The 15714-nt window shown below is 52.6% G+C and overlaps 1 protein-coding gene across 3 annotated transcripts; it reads right to left on the bottom strand.

Moving 5' to 3' along the window:
- Nucleotides 1-232: 232 nt before the first annotated feature.
- LOC132591696 (uncharacterized) lies at nt 233-14454 on the bottom strand. 3 transcript variants are annotated; one of them, XM_060271332.1, is made up of 3 exons: nt 14314-14454; nt 5909-10914; nt 233-2509 (listed from the first exon to the last, which is right to left on the bottom strand). In XM_060271332.1, exons 2-3 carry the CDS (start codon nt 6717-6719, stop codon nt 1935-1937), a joined length of 1386 nt encoding a protein of 461 aa, XP_060127315.1. In that variant the 5' UTR covers nt 6720-10914; nt 14314-14454; the 3' UTR covers nt 233-1934. The 3 variants fall into 3 exon arrangements, with proteins under 3 accessions (XP_060127315.1, XP_060127316.1, XP_060127314.1); XM_060271333.1 differs by lacking the exon at nt 233-2509 and having other exon boundaries at nt 4550-6409; nt 8377-10914; XM_060271331.1 differs by lacking the exon at nt 233-2509 and having other exon boundaries at nt 4550-10914.
- Nucleotides 14455-15714: the final 1260 nt, after the last annotated feature.

The following is a 15714-nucleotide window of genomic DNA, read 5'->3' as shown; positions in this document are numbered from 1 at the left end:
ACACTGTACGACCAGATCTCCTGTACTGGGTGCCAAGCCTTGGGGGTGCCGCAGGGGTGCCACAACGATGACATAGTGAATTGAGCACAAAGGAAGGTGAAAGGCGGCAGGGGGAGAATTTTGGCCTTGCACAAGGCACCGCTGAAATTTGAAAGACCAAAGCCTGCCCCTGGACAGGCTCTGATGTTGTTATGAAATTCTGCATACAAAAGCATATGCTCTACACCTAGTTATTTATTGTGTGTCGAGGCTTCCCAGAAAATTACCTTAAATAACTCACAACTGACAACAGAATTATGGTTTGGTTTTTGGCAAATAATTTAGGGCCACAACTTTATTAAATACACAATTTTAATCCGAGTGTTGGCTTAGGCTTTTGGTTATTCACTCGTCCTTCCTAAAGAAGGACTATCCCCATCTGTCCATCCAGGACAGGACTCAATCAGCTGTCCCCTTAGGACAGGACTCACCTCATCTGCCCCACGTGGCAGGACTCACATCAGCTGTCACCATTGGACAGGACTCACCTCATCTGCCCACGTGGCAGGACTCACATCAGCTGTCACCATAGGACAGGACTCACCACTGTCCGCTTGGACAGTTCCTGCTCCGACTTCCGCATGGAAGTCAAGTAAACATACCTGGGAGTGAGGAGGTGGCTGCGCCCAGTCATTCCCTCCTCACCTTCACCAAGAATGTTCCTCAAGGCTCTTGCTCTTAAAATTGGGCCCACCATTCCCGCCAATGGCGGGATGGTAAGGACAAGAGTGTAAGCCCTGAGATTCCTTTAACGGAATACTTCTATATGGAGCAAACGGAGGTGAGGGTAGGCATCCGTGTGCCACCCCCTCTACCAACCGATTAACCAACCAAAAGCCTAACCGCCAACCTAACAAGTTGTGACAATTTGCTAGCGCAGTAGGCGAAAACCAAGAGGCACAGCCAATCAGCCAATTGGAAAAATTCCTACTGACCCCTGAATACAGGCGGCCCCGAAGGCAATAGCAATGTCGTGCTAACCTGCAAGAAAGAAAGGGCGGGTGGGAGGGGTTCAAACGCCAGGCAAAAATGTGACCAGAAAATGGTGGACGCAGCTTTAAGAGGGGCCCCAACAACCAATCAGATCCAAGGAATTTGCATACACACGCCCCCCATTACTCAGCATGAGCTGTGGCCTTACACAAACCAAACCCTAAGCTAAATTTCTTAACAGCCCTACCACAATCCGCTTTATATTAGATGATATAAAGCGCTTTGTGTGTCGAGGCTTCCCAGAAAATTACCTTAAATAACTCACAACTGACAACAGAATTATGGTTTGGTTTTTGGCAAATAATTTAGGGCCACAACTTTATTAAATACACAATTTTAATCCGAGTGTTGGCTTAGGCTTTTGGTTATTCACTCGTCCTTCCTAAAGAAGGACTATCCCCATCTGTCCATCCAGGACAGGACTCAATCAGCTGTCCCCTTAGGACAGGACTCACCTCATCTGCCCCACGTGGCAGGACTCACATCAGCTGTCACCATTGGACAGGACTCACCTCATCTGCCCACGTGGCAGGACTCACATCAGCTGTCACCATAGGACAGGACTCACCACTGTCCGCTTGGACAGTTCCTGCTCCGACTTCCGCATGGAAGTCAAGTAAACATACCTGGGAGTGAGGAGGTGGCTGCGCCCAGTCATTCCCTCCTCACCTTCACCAAGAATGTTCCTCAAGGCTCTTGCTCTTAAAATTGGGCCCACCATTCCCGCCAATGGCGGGATGGTAAGGACAAGAGTGTAAGCCCTGAGATTCCTTTAACGGAATACTTCTATATGGAGCAAACGGAGGTGAGGGTAGGCATCCGTGTGCCACCCCCTCTACCAACCGATTAACCAACCAAAAGCCTAACCGCCAATCAAGCCAGCCCTGGCTTGCCGCCAACACTCAGAGACCTAACCAACTTTTTAAACCCTCAGACACATCACGCAGCCAAATATCATACCCATCAGGGGATAAGTGAACCCCATCATCCCGATATAAAAGCGGGGCTCTAACATTAATTACGGGATGACGAATCAAACTCCCCCCGATTTCGTACACCCGTTTGGATGCTGCGCTGTTAACCCTCTTCCTAGCTCTTTCCCCAGCCAGAGGAGGAATATCACCCCGCCATTGCATCCTCTGCAACATTTGGGACCAAAAAACGACGGTATCAGGGAACCAAGTCCTTATCTCCAACAAATCTCGTAGGATAGCCAGGCGAAGAGATAACGGGTCCACAGCGGGGATGTCATTTTCTCCCAGCTGGATCACCAGGGCGGACGGGCACCCGAGCAAGAGGGCTTTGCGCCGCAGCAAAGGGAGAAGCTCCCCCCAGCGCATGCCCCTCTTGCCCATCCAGGTCACTTGGATGTTGGATGGAAGGCCAAGTCGAGGACCCAATGGCGTTTGGCCAGCGCGAAGGCCTGCCCAATGGACTATGGAATGTCCCACCATCCATATGTGCACGTCCGCGAGCCCTGGGAAAACATTGGAAAACAAACGACAAAGTTAGGAGCGCTTCCGAACATAAGATCTATACGCTGCAGATTTCCACCTGCCCAAATCCTTAATAGCATCAACCGAAAGACCCCAGTGGGCCGCCGTAGTGGCGGCCCCAATGCGAAAGGAATGAGGAGCGTAATTAGCGGCCACGCAACCGCATGCCGCTATCACCTTCCTCATAACTCTAGTAAATTGCAGCCTAGTCATCGGGTTACCATCCTGATGCACAAACAAGGGGCCCTCCCCAGCTGGCCTTTCCGCCAAGAATTTGGCTACGTCCTTAACCGGGCAGGGGCCCGTCTGCCCCGTAGCAGGCAGTCGCATTACTGCTCCTTTACCAGCCTGGTCGGTCTTGGAACTCCGAATCGTGATTAACAATTCCGTTGGTGACAGACGTATGTCCTGGAGTAGCAAACCCCCTGGCACCCCCTGACGCATCTGACCCCCTACAATTTCACCAATTCTCAAAGCGCCAAAAAAGGCCACTGAGAAGGCGGCCGAAAACAAACGGGCCTCATATTTAGACCAACACACCACCCTAAGCTTCAATCTCATTTTAGTGAGAAGATCAAAAGAAATCGGGTTCCTGGTAGGGGAACGGGGAGGACAAAGCCTACCCCATCCCTCCATGGCCTTACGCACCACAAATTTGGCGCAAGGGTCCCTATTAAAAAACAATTTCGAGAAAAATGAAATGGCCGCAGACTGGAGCTTTATGGTCCTGGCAGCCCTTCCCAGGTGAAACAGGTGTGCCAAATATTGAAGCACCTGGGAAGAAGAGGGGCGGGCCGCTCCCTCCACCGCGAGCGACTGACTGCGAAAAGTTAAAAAGTCAGTCCAAGCTTTTTGATAAGCCCGCAGGGTAGAGGGGGAAACAGAAGCAGCTACTCCCTGCAAGACTAGCAGCTGCCAAGGTTCCAAAGACGATCCGGGAAAATCTCCGGCTGATGTTGTGCGTCTGGAACCAGGGACCTGAAGCGCTCCATCTGAAATCGTGACAAAGCGTCAGCTATATCGTTGGCCACGCCCGGGACAAAACGCGCAGAGAAAATAATGTTAAAACGCAGGCACTGCAGCACGAATGCCCGCAGCAGAGCCGATACCCGAGTTGACTTAGAAGATTGTTTCGCAAGGACAGTCACCACAGCCTGGTTATCTGACCAAAAGCATACGCGGCGGTCCTTGAAGTCGTCAACCCAAATATGGACTGCAACTGCTATAGGAAAGAACTCAAGAAAAGTTAAATCCCGCGTGATTTCAGTGTCCCGCCAAGCAGGGGGCCATCTTTGTGCGCACCACCTGCCATTCCAAAACAAACCAAATCCCAGGGAACCCGCCGCATCGGAGTGCACTTGGAAATCGTTGTGCAGGTTTAAAACATCCTGCCACAAGGATACCCCATTGTATTCCTCCAGGAATACCAGCCACATCCTCATGTCAGCCTTCTCACCCTGCGATAAGCGCACCCGGTGATGAGGCTGACGCAGGCCAACGGTGCGTTTGTTCAAACGCGCACAAAAGGGGCGACCGGGTGACACAACTTTACAGGCAAAATTAAAGTGACCCAGCAACGATTGCAGCTGGCGAAGCGTCACTTTTTCCGGCACCAGCATTTCCTCTATCACCCGTCGAAGCGTGGTGATCTTCTCCATAGGTAAGCTGGAAGTCTGATTAACGGTATCCAGAAGGATACCCAGGTACGTGAGCCTGGTAGCTGGGCCTTCAGTCTTATCCGCTGCGAGGGGCACGCCCAGCTCATTGGTAAGGTCGTTAAAGGCCTGTAGCAGGGTGACGCAGTCACCCGTATCGGCCGCAGAAACCATTAAAAAATCATCCAAATAATGAGTGACCCCCGTTAATCCGGTCTTCGTGCGAAGGGCCCATTCCAAAAACGTACTAAAGCACTCGAAGGCCGCACAGGCTACGGAGCAGCCCATTGGCATGGCCTTATCAAAATAATAGGCGCCTTCAAACTGAAAGCCCAGCAACCAAAAATCATGCGGATGAATTGGTAATAATCGGAAAGCCGATTCGATATCACATTTTGCCAACAAGGCCCCCGGCCCAAACTTTCTGATCATTTTAATTGCCTGGTCGAGAGAAGCGTATTTGACCGTACAAAGCTCCGGAGGGATCACGTCGTTCACGGACGTGTCCCTAGGGTGAGACAAATTATGAATGAGCCGAAACTCACCCGGAGCCTTCTTGGGGACGATTCCCAAGGGAGAGAGGTGCAGATTGGGAAAAGGCGGAGACGCAAAAGGACCAGCCATGCGCTGGAGGGCTATTTCTTTATTAACCTTCCGCCTTGCGACCTCGTGCATCTCTCTCACCGACTTCTGGTTCCTAGGATTCCTAGCCAGGGGAACCGAAGCTATCGGAATCCGGAACCCGAAGGAGAAACCATCCCGAAGATATGCAGCCGCCTCAATATTGGGATAGGAGGCTAACCAATGTTTAAGGGCCGGTAACTTAATGGGAGAAAAAGCTAACTGAAGCAATTCACTTTGATGTGGAAGCTGCGGGGGGAGCGGGGAGGGCAGGGGCGGAACCCCTTGGCGCCTGCCTGAATCCTCCCCGACCCCCACGAAAGGGCCGCCGGCCCGCATAGCAGTTAACAGCCGGGTGGCTACCGCCACACCGGTCACAAGTGTGCGCATAAATACACCGCGGGCGCTGACACAGTCCTTTATTGAAATCCCAGCAGCGCAATTTAGGTGCCGCCTTAAAAGGCTGGGTCTTAGCCCTTTGCTGCTCGGCGGGTTTCCGTGAAACCGACGGAGCCACATACGTGGTCCAAAGGTCCAAGTCTTTCCTGTCAAAGCGGGCGGTGTCAATTTTTGACGCCCGCCTGCGAAATCTTTCATCATAAGCAATTGCGGCCGCTTCCCCTGCCATGTTATATGCTGACCTTACGATGGACTGGTACACGATAAGGTGTAGAGCCCTGCGGGGATATGCCGCTACTACTACCCCGGAAAAAACTTGATAACAATCGAGCCAACGCTCGAAAGTCCGCTCCACCTTTCTCCCCCTGCCTTTCTTCTTAGTACCAACGAGGGCGTTTCCTTGCTCAGGGACCACCTCCTCTGGTGGAGCTAAATCAAAAATGTCTACATATTTACCATCCAATATCCTAGACCTCAATTTAGAGGACAAGTGACTGCCCGGAATAATATCCCTAGTACTGTTGGTGGAAACCGTGGTTTCCGGGACCAACTCTCCGTCGAGACATTCTTGAACAGCTCCATAACGAGCACGATGCGAATTCGCTCGACGAGCCCAGGCCCAACGAGGAAGGCCAGAATCCACTTCCCCGTAAGCCCAGTACAACCCCATAGAGTGATCAGAACCCTCGGAGCTAGAGGACGAACCTGAGGTGGTCGAAGCCGAGGTATCGTCCTTGCGCCTCTTTGCCCGCCTCCTGGAACGACTTTTGTGACGACGTTTTCCGCCACTCGACGCTCTAGCCGGCACTGGGAGGGCTTCCTCGCCGGATGCCGACGAAAGCCCCTCGCGCCGCGAGGCGACGGCAAGAGTCTGGGATGGAGCAACGGGCGAAACAACAACATTAGAGGAGGCCCCCGTCCGCCCCCCCTGCCCTTGCCCACTTACTCTGCCCTTAGCCTGCCTCGCCCTCCTGGTGCGCCGAGGCTGCTTCCCCTCACTCCGTCGTTTGACGGGAGGGGGCGCCGGCACCACCATAGGAGTGGAAGAGGCATTCGGCATCAGAACACCAGAAGGCCCCACGAAGTCGTCATCCGACGAGTCAGCTGGCCCAGACGTGGTGGTCTCAGGCAGTTCCAGAATGGTCGCCATGGGGGACAGAGGCTGCGACGCCGCCACCGTAGCTTGCCCAGGGTCCAGGGATACACCTGCAGAGGTAGAGGGGGCAGAAAGAGGGTCTGGGCCTTGCCGGTCTGGAGGCATGGCCGTAGTCGCCGCCTCCCGCCCTGCTTCCAGAGGTAAACCAGCAGAGGTCGAGGCGGCAGGATGAGAGGCCGGGTTCTGTAATAAGGCATCAAGCCCAGATCCAAGCTGGGCCAGGGCCTGTGGGTCACCAGCAATGCTAGCGATGAATGCTTCCACGCGACCCGCTGCCTGCGAGGCTGGCGAACGCAGCTTCTGCGAAGCGCCCTTAATGACCCTCTTAGATTTCCCTGAAGTGGATGGGTGGGCCGCCATCCTGAACTATTAACTACTTGGAATAACAAGCAAACACACGTGGAATCACACAGGGGTGCGTATTACCACTTTAACCACTAGGCGGCGTCACCCCACCCCTCAAATATTGGAGCCTTCCCAACCAATCTGCAAAACTAACTGCAAAATATTTGGGGACACCCAGGCCTCTGAAAGGCCCCAGGGAAATCAGTTAGACTTGTATTGCAGGCTGGTGTAGGCCGGACCCCGGCACACGCCCCGGCCCCCCCCCTAAAAGGGAGGGAGAGGGAAATGCGCAGGCCAAAGCCAAACTCCCACCCACGCAACCAAATAGAATCCTTAACCAGAATACGTGAAAACTAAATTAACGTGAATTAAAATTAAATTGAATTAAACAATGGACATCAATTAAGCCAATTAAACAATGCAAGAAACCCAAAACGCAGGCCAAGCAATGTATTCCCTATCTATTGGGAAGGAACAGTATCAAAACTAACAAGGTGCGATAACCCCCTTGAGGCCAGCCGATGGCATAGAGAACCTAAAGTAGGCTGCAGTACTCAGGCCTCCAATTAAAGGCAAGGAGTAAAAGTTTTTTCCTTTCACTTAACCAAAGCAAGCCCACGCAGGTCAAAGCCAATTATAATCCAATTGAATCAATTAAGATTCCTAAATAAAAGGATATAAATTAAATCAAGTAATTAAAGGAAACCAATAAGTTAAAATGACCCAATAAGCTAGTCAGGCAACACAATAAAGTCAAAGCCTGTTCAAGGGACTTCAATATAGGCTGAGGGAAAAGGCAATTAAATTTGTAGGTGTAGTAACAACTCGTGGCCAGTAGATGGCGCCAAACGCCCAGAAACTGGCTGCAAGCACTCAAGCCTCGAAATAAACTGCAGCCAGGAAAAAATTTTTCCTCAGCTAAAACAGATGCAAACAGAAAACAAACGCTATACAGGACACAAAAACTAGAGGCCCCCCAGGTGAATCAAGTGAGGGGACCCCCTCCCAAGGTCCTAAAGACCCAGCAACCCCCCTCAAACCGCTCCCCCCAATGCACAAGCAGCAGCTCTCTGCTTAATAGCAAAGGGGGTTGCAAGCATTAAAATGGCGGACGCAACGTGCAAACCAGGCACAATAACGGCCTGGCGCCCTCCCAATGATGCACCCCCACCCCGCAGGCACCCCAGGGGGGGCGGCAAACGCCACAGCCCCCAATAAGCCAAATTAGAGGCCCCCAGCAGAGCGCAAGCAGCCTCAATGCTCCTCAGCCGGCAACAGCCCTATTAACCACCCACGTGGCTCCAGCCCAGCCCAGCCCAGCCCCAGCAGGAAAACGGCCAGGCAAGGAGCCAGGAGCCAAGGCTCCCTCAGGGTACCAAGGCCCCCTTGCCCACCAAGAGCCACAGCAGGCTAGCCAAGGCAAGCGGGGGGGGGAATTTAAAGAATTTAAAGGAATCTAAAGGGGGGTGCGCCCTTTAAATAAAGTGGGATGCCTGTGCGGGGGGGGGGGGACTCCCAACGCCCCCAGCCGAGGCCGAGCCGTAGGGGAAGGGAGTGGGGAGGGAGGGGAGGGGGAGAATCAAAACGGAGCTAAATAAGGCAGTAAATGAAAGCTAAAAATCAAAAGCAAGCAATAAGCTGAATAAATCAGCAAATTAAATAAGCCAGATACAACCAGACTCCAGGAATCCAGGAACGCTCTCTTGCCAGACAGGAACCGATAGAAACACACAGTTCAAACGCCAGGCAAAAATGTGACCAGAAAATGGTGGACGCAGCTTTAAGAGGGGCCCCAACAACCAATCAGATCCAAGGAATTTGCATACACACGCCCCCCATTACTCAGCATGAGCTGTGGCCTTACACAAACCAAACCCTAAGCTAAATTTCTTAACAGCCCTACCACAATCCGCTTTATATTAGATGATATAAAGCGCTTTGTGTGTCGAGGATTCCCAGAAAATTACCTTAAATAACTCACAACTGACAACAGAATTATGGTTTGGTTTTTGGCAAATAATTTAGGGCCACAACTTTATTAAATACACAATTTTAATCCGAGTGTTGGCTTAGGCTTTTGGTTATTCACTCGTCCTTCCTAAAGAAGGACTATCCCCATCTGTCCATCCAGGACAGGACTCAATCAGCTGTCCCCTTAGGACAGGACTCACCTCATCTGCCCCACGTGGCAGGACTCACATCAGCTGTCACCATTGGACAGGACTCACCTCATCTGCCCACGTGGCAGGACTCACATCAGCTGTCACCATAGGACAGGACTCACCACTGTCCGCTTGGACAGTTCCTGCTCCGACTTCCGCATGGAAGTCAAGTAAACATACCTGGGAGTGAGGAGGTGGCTGCGCCCAGTCATTCCCTCCTCACCTTCACCAAGAATGTTCCTCAAGGCTCTTGCTCTTAAAATTGGGCCCACCATTCCCGCCAATGGCGGGATGGTAAGGACAAGAGTGTAAGCCCTGAGATTCCTTTAACGGAATACTTCTATATGGAGCAAACGGAGGTGAGGGTAGGCATCCGTGTGCCACCCCCTCTACCAACCGATTAACCAACCAAAAGCCTAACCGCCAACCTAACAAGTTGTGACAATTTGCTAGCGCAGTAGGCGAAAACCAAGAGGCACAGCCAATCAGCCAATTGGAAAAATTCCTACTGACCCCTGAATACAGGCGGCCCCGAAGGCAATAGCAATGTCGTGCTAACCTGCAAGAAAGAAAGGGCGGGTGGGAGGGGTTCAAACGCCAGGCAAAAATGTGACCAGAAAATGGTGGACGCAGCTTTAAGAGGGGCCCCAACAACCAATCAGATCCAAGGAATTTGCATACACACGCCCCCCATTACTCAGCATGAGCTGTGGCCTTACACAAACCAAACCCTAAGCTAAATTTCTTAACAGCCCTACCACAATCCGCTTTATATTAGATGATATAAAGCGCTTTGTGTGTCGAGGCTTCCCAGAAAATTACCTTAAATAACTCACAACTGACAACAGAATTATGGTTTGGTTTTTGGCAAATAATTTAGGGCCACAACTTTATTAAATACACAATTTTAATCCGAGTGTTGGCTTAGGCTTTTGGTTATTCACTCGTCCTTCCTAAAGAAGGACTATCCCCATCTGTCCATCCAGGACAGGACTCAATCAGCTGTCCCCTTAGGACAGGACTCACCTCATCTGCCCCACGTGGCAGGACTCACATCAGCTGTCACCATTGGACAGGACTCACCTCATCTGCCCACGTGGCAGGACTCACATCAGCTGTCACCATAGGACAGGACTCACCACTGTCCGCTTGGACAGTTCCTGCTCCGACTTCCGCATGGAAGTCAAGTAAACATACCTGGGAGTGAGGAGGTGGCTGCGCCCAGTCATTCCCTCCTCACCTTCACCAAGAATGTTCCTCAAGGCTCTTGCTCTTAAAATTGGGCCCACCATTCCCGCCAATGGCGGGATGGTAAGGACAAGAGTGTAAGCCCTGAGATTCCTTTAACGGAATACTTCTATATGGAGCAAACGGAGGTGAGGGTAGGCATCCGTGTGCCACCCCCTCTACCAACCGATTAACCAACCAAAAGCCTAACCGCCAATCAAGCCAGCCCTGGCTTGCCGCCAACACTCAGAGACCTAACCAACTTTTTAAACCCTCAGACACATCACGCAGCCAAATATCATACCCATCAGGGGATAAGTGAACCCCATCATCCCGATATAAAAGCGGGGCTCTAACATTAATTACGGGATGACGAATCAAACTCCCCCCGATTTCGTACACCCGTTTGGATGCTGCGCTGTTAACCCTCTTCCTAGCTCTTTCCCCAGCCAGAGGAGGAATATCACCCCGCCATTGCATCCTCTGCAACATTTGGGACCAAAAAACGACGGTATCAGGGAACCAAGACCTTATCTCCAACAAATCTCGTAGGATAGCCAGGCGAAGAGATAACGGGTCCACAGCGGGGATGTCATTTTCTCCCAGCTGGATCACCAGGGCGGACGGGCACCCGAGCAAGAGGGCTTTGCGCCGCAGCAAAGGGAGAAGCTCCCCCCAGCGCATGCCCCTCTTGCCCATCCAGGTCACTTGGATGTTGGATGGAAGGCCAAGTCGAGGACCCAATGGCGTTTGGCCAGCGCGAAGGCCTGCCCAATGGACTATGGAATGTCCCACCATCCATATGTGCACGTCCGCGAGCCCTGGGAAAACATTGGAAAACAAACGACAAAGTTAGGAGCGCTTCCGAACATAAGATCTATACGCTGCAGATTTCCACCTGCCCAAATCCTTAATAGCATCAACCGAAAGACCCCAGTGGGCCGCCGTAGTGGCGGCCCCAATGCGAAAGGAATGAGGAGCGTAATTAGCGGCCACGCAACCGCATGCCGCTATCACCTTCCTCATAACTCTAGTAAATTGCAGCCTAGTCATCGGGTTACCATCCTGATGCACAAACAAGGGGCCCTCCCCAGCTGGCCTTTCCGCCAAGAATTTGGCTACGTCCTTAACCGGGCAGGGGCCCGTCTGCCCCGTAGCAGGCAGTCGCATTACTGCTCCTTTACCAGCCTGGTCGGTCTTGGAACTCCGAATCGTGATTAACAATTCCGTTGGTGACAGACGTATGTCCTGGAGTAGCAAACCCCCTGGCACCCCCTGACGCATCTGACCCCCTACAATTTCACCAATTCTCAAAGCGCCAAAAAAGGCCACTGAGAAGGCGGCCGAAAACAAACGGGCCTCATATTTAGACCAACACACCACCCTAAGCTTCAATCTCATTTTAGTGAGAAGATCAAAAGAAATCGGGTTCCTGGTAGGGGAACGGGGAGGACAAAGCCTACCCCATCCCTCCATGGCCTTACGCACCACAAATTTGGCGCAAGGGTCCCTATTAAAAAACAATTTCGAGAAAAATGAAATGGCCGCAGACTGGAGCTTTATGGTCCTGGCAGCCCTTCCCAGGTGAAACAGGTGTGCCAAATATTGAAGCACCTGGGAAGAAGAGGGGCGGGCCGCTCCCTCCACCGCGAGCGACTGACTGCGAAAAGTTAAAAAGTCAGTCCAAGCTTTTTGATAAGCCCGCAGGGTAGAGGGGGAAACAGAAGCAGCTACTCCCTGCAAGACTAGCAGCTGCCAAGGTTCCAAAGACGATCCGGGAAAATCTCCGGCTGATGTTGTGCGTCTGGAACCAGGGACCTGAAGCGCTCCATCTGAAATCGTGACAAAGCGTCAGCTATATCGTTGGCCACGCCCGGGACAAAACGCGCAGAGAAAATAATGTTAAAACGCAGGCACTGCAGCACGAATGCCCGCAGCAGAGCCGATACCCGAGTTGACTTAGAAGATTGTTTCGCAAGGACAGTCACCACAGCCTGGTTATCTGACCAAAAGCATACGCGGCGGTCCTTGAAGTCGTCAACCCAAATATGGACTGCAACTGCTATAGGAAAGAACTCAAGAAAAGTTAAATCCCGCGTGATTTCAGTGTCCCGCCAAGCAGGGGGCCATCTTTGTGCGCACCACCTGCCATTCCAAAACAAACCAAATCCCAGGGAACCCGCCGCATCGGAGTGCACTTGGAAATCGTTGTGCAGGTTTAAAACATCCTGCCACAAGGATACCCCATTGTATTCCTCCAGGAATACCAGCCACATCCTCATGTCAGCCTTCTCACCCTGCGATAAGCGCACCCGGTGATGAGGCTGACGCAGGCCAACGGTGCGTTTGTTCAAACGCGCACAAAAGGGGCGACCGGGTGACACAACTTTACAGGCAAAATTAAAGTGACCCAGCAACGATTGCAGCTGGCGAAGCGTCACTTTTTCCGGCACCAGCATTTCCTCTATCACCCGTCGAAGCGTGGTGATCTTCTCCATAGGTAAGCTGGAAGTCTGATTAACGGTATCCAGAAGGATACCCAGGTACGTGAGCCTGGTAGCTGGGCCTTCAGTCTTATCCGCTGCGAGGGGCACGCCCAGCTCATTGGTAAGGTCGTTAAAGGCCTGTAGCAGGGTGACGCAGTCACCCGTATCGGCCGCAGAAACCATTAAAAAATCATCCAAATAATGAGTGACCCCCGTTAATCCGGTCTTCGTGCGAAGGGCCCATTCCAAAAACGTACTAAAGCACTCGAAGGCCGCACAGGCTACGGAGCAGCCCATTGGCATGGCCTTATCAAAATAATAGGCGCCTTCAAACTGAAAGCCCAGCAACCAAAAATCATGCGGATGAATTGGTAATAATCGGAAAGCCGATTCGATATCACATTTTGCCAACAAGGCCCCCGGCCCAAACTTTCTGATCATTTTAATTGCCTGGTCGAGAGAAGCGTATTTGACCGTACAAAGCTCCGGAGGGATCACGTCGTTCACGGACGTGTCCCTAGGGTGAGACAAATTATGAATGAGCCGAAACTCACCCGGAGCCTTCTTGGGGACGATTCCCAAGGGAGAGAGGTGCAGATTGGGAAAAGGCGGAGACGCAAAAGGACCAGCCATGCGCTGGAGGGCTATTTCTTTATTAACCTTCCGCCTTGCGACCTCGTGCATCTCTCTCACCGACTTCTGGTTCCTAGGATTCCTAGCCAGGGGAACCGAAGCTATCGGAATCCGGAACCCGAAGGAGAAACCATCCCGAAGATATGCAGCCGCCTCAATATTGGGATAGGAGGCTAACCAATGTTTAAGGGCCGGTAACTTAATGGGAGAAAAAGCTAACTGAAGCAATTCACTTTGATGTGGAAGCTGCGGGGGGAGCGGGGAGGGCAGGGGCGGAACCCCTTGGCGCCTGCCTGAATCCTCCCCGACCCCCACGAAAGGGCCGCCGGCCCGCATAGCAGTTAACAGCCGGGTGGCTACCGCCACACCGGTCACAAGTGTGCGCATAAATACACCGCGGGCGCTGACACAGTCCTTTATTGAAATCCCAGCAGCGCAATTTAGGTGCCGCCTTAAAAGGCTGGGTCTTAGCCCTTTGCTGCTCGGCGGGTTTCCGTGAAACCGACGGAGCCACATACGTGGTCCAAAGGTCCAAGTCTTTCCTGTCAAAGCGGGCGGTGTCAATTTTTGACGCCCGCCTGCGAAATCTTTCATCATAAGCAATTGCGGCCGCTTCCCCTGCCATGTTATATGCTGACCTTACGATGGACTGGTACACGATAAGGTGTAGAGCCCTGCGGGGATATGCCGCTACTACTACCCCGGAAAAAACTTGATAACAATCGAGCCAACGCTCGAAAGTCCGCTCCACCTTTCTCCCCCTGCCTTTCTTCTTAGTACCAACGAGGGCGTTTCCTTGCTCAGGGACCACCTCCTCTGGTGGAGCTAAATCAAAAATGTCTACATATTTACCATCCAATATCCTAGACCTCAATTTAGAGGACAAGTGACTGCCCGGAATAATATCCCTAGTACTGTTGGTGGAAACCGTGGTTTCCGGGACCAACTCTCCGTCGAGACATTCTTGAACAGCTCCATAACGAGCACGATGCGAATTCGCTCGACGAGCCCAGGCCCAACGAGGAAGGCCAGAATCCACTTCCCCGTAAGCCCAGTACAACCCCATAGAGTGATCAGAACCCTCGGAGCTAGAGGACGAACCTGAGGTGGTCGAAGCCGAGGTATCGTCCTTGCGCCTCTTTGCCCGCCTCCTGGAACGACTTTTGTGACGACGTTTTCCGCCACTCGACGCTCTAGCCGGCACTGGGAGGGCTTCCTCGCCGGATGCCGACGAAAGCCCCTCGCGCCGCGAGGCGACGGCAAGAGTCTGGGATGGAGCAACGGGCGAAACAACAACATTAGAGGAGGCCCCCGTCCGCCCCCCCTGCCCTTGCCCACTTACTCTGCCCTTAGCCTGCCTCGCCCTCCTGGTGCGCCGAGGCTGCTTCCCCTCACTCCGTCGTTTGACGGGAGGGGGCGCCGGCACCACCATAGGAGTGGAAGAGGCATTCGGCATCAGAACACCAGAAGGCCCCACGAAGTCGTCATCCGACGAGTCAGCTGGCCCAGACGTGGTGGTCTCAGGCAGTTCCAGAATGGTCGCCATGGGGGACAGAGGCTGCGACGCCGCCACCGTAGCTTGCCCAGGGTCCAGGGATACACCTGCAGAGGTAGAGGGGGCAGAAAGAGGGTCTGGGCCTTGCCGGTCTGGAGGCATGGCCGTAGTCGCCGCCTCCCGCCCTGCTTCCAGAGGTAAACCAGCAGAGGTCGAGGCGGCAGGATGAGAGGCCGGGTTCTGTAATAAGGCATCAAGCCCAGATCCAAGCTGGGCCAGGGCCTGTGGGTCACCAGCAATGCTAGCGATGAATGCTTCCACGCGACCCGCTGCCTGCGAGGCTGGCGAACGCAGCTTCTGCGAAGCGCCCTTAATGACCCTCTTAGATTTCCCTGAAGTGGATGGGTGGGCCGCCATCCTGAACTATTAACTACTTGGAATAACAAGCAAACACACGTGGAATCACACAGGGGTGCGTATTACCACTTTAACCACTAGGCGGCGTCACCCCACCCCTCAAATATTGGAGCCTTCCCAACCAATCTGCAAAACTAACTGCAAAATATTTGGGGACACCCAGGCCTCTGAAAGGCCCCAGGGAAATCAGTTAGACTTGTATTGCAGGCTGGTGTAGGCCGGACCCCGGCACACGCCCCGGCCCCCCCCCTAAAAGGGAGGGAGAGGGAAATGCGCAGGCCAAAGCCAAACTCCCACCCACGCAACCAAATAGAATCCTTAACCAGAATACGTGAAAACTAAATTAACGTGAATTAAAATTAAATTGAATTAAACAATGGACATCAATTAAGCCAATTAAACAATGCAAGAAACCCAAAACGCAGGCCAAGCAATGTATTCCCTATCTATTGGGAAGGAACAGTATCAAAACTAACAAGGTGCGATAACCCCCTTGAGGCCAGCCGATGGCATAGAGAACCTAAAGTAGGCTGCAGTACTCAGGCCTCCAATTAAAGGCAAGGAGTAAAAGTTTTTTCCTTTCACTTAAC

Source organism: Zootoca vivipara, chromosome 2, assembly GCF_963506605.1.
Source record: "Zootoca vivipara chromosome 2, rZooViv1.1, whole genome shotgun sequence".
Classification (NCBI taxonomy): domain Eukaryota; kingdom Metazoa; phylum Chordata; class Lepidosauria; order Squamata; family Lacertidae; genus Zootoca; species Zootoca vivipara.
The sequence above is the reverse complement of the archived record's forward strand: the minus strand, read 5'-3'. Positions and strand labels throughout refer to the sequence as shown.

Coding starts and splice junctions, on each gene's coding strand:
- LOC132591696 (XM_060271331.1), bottom strand. CDS start 6,719: ATGGCGGCCCACCCATCCACTTCAGGGAAATCTAAGAGGGTCATTAAG.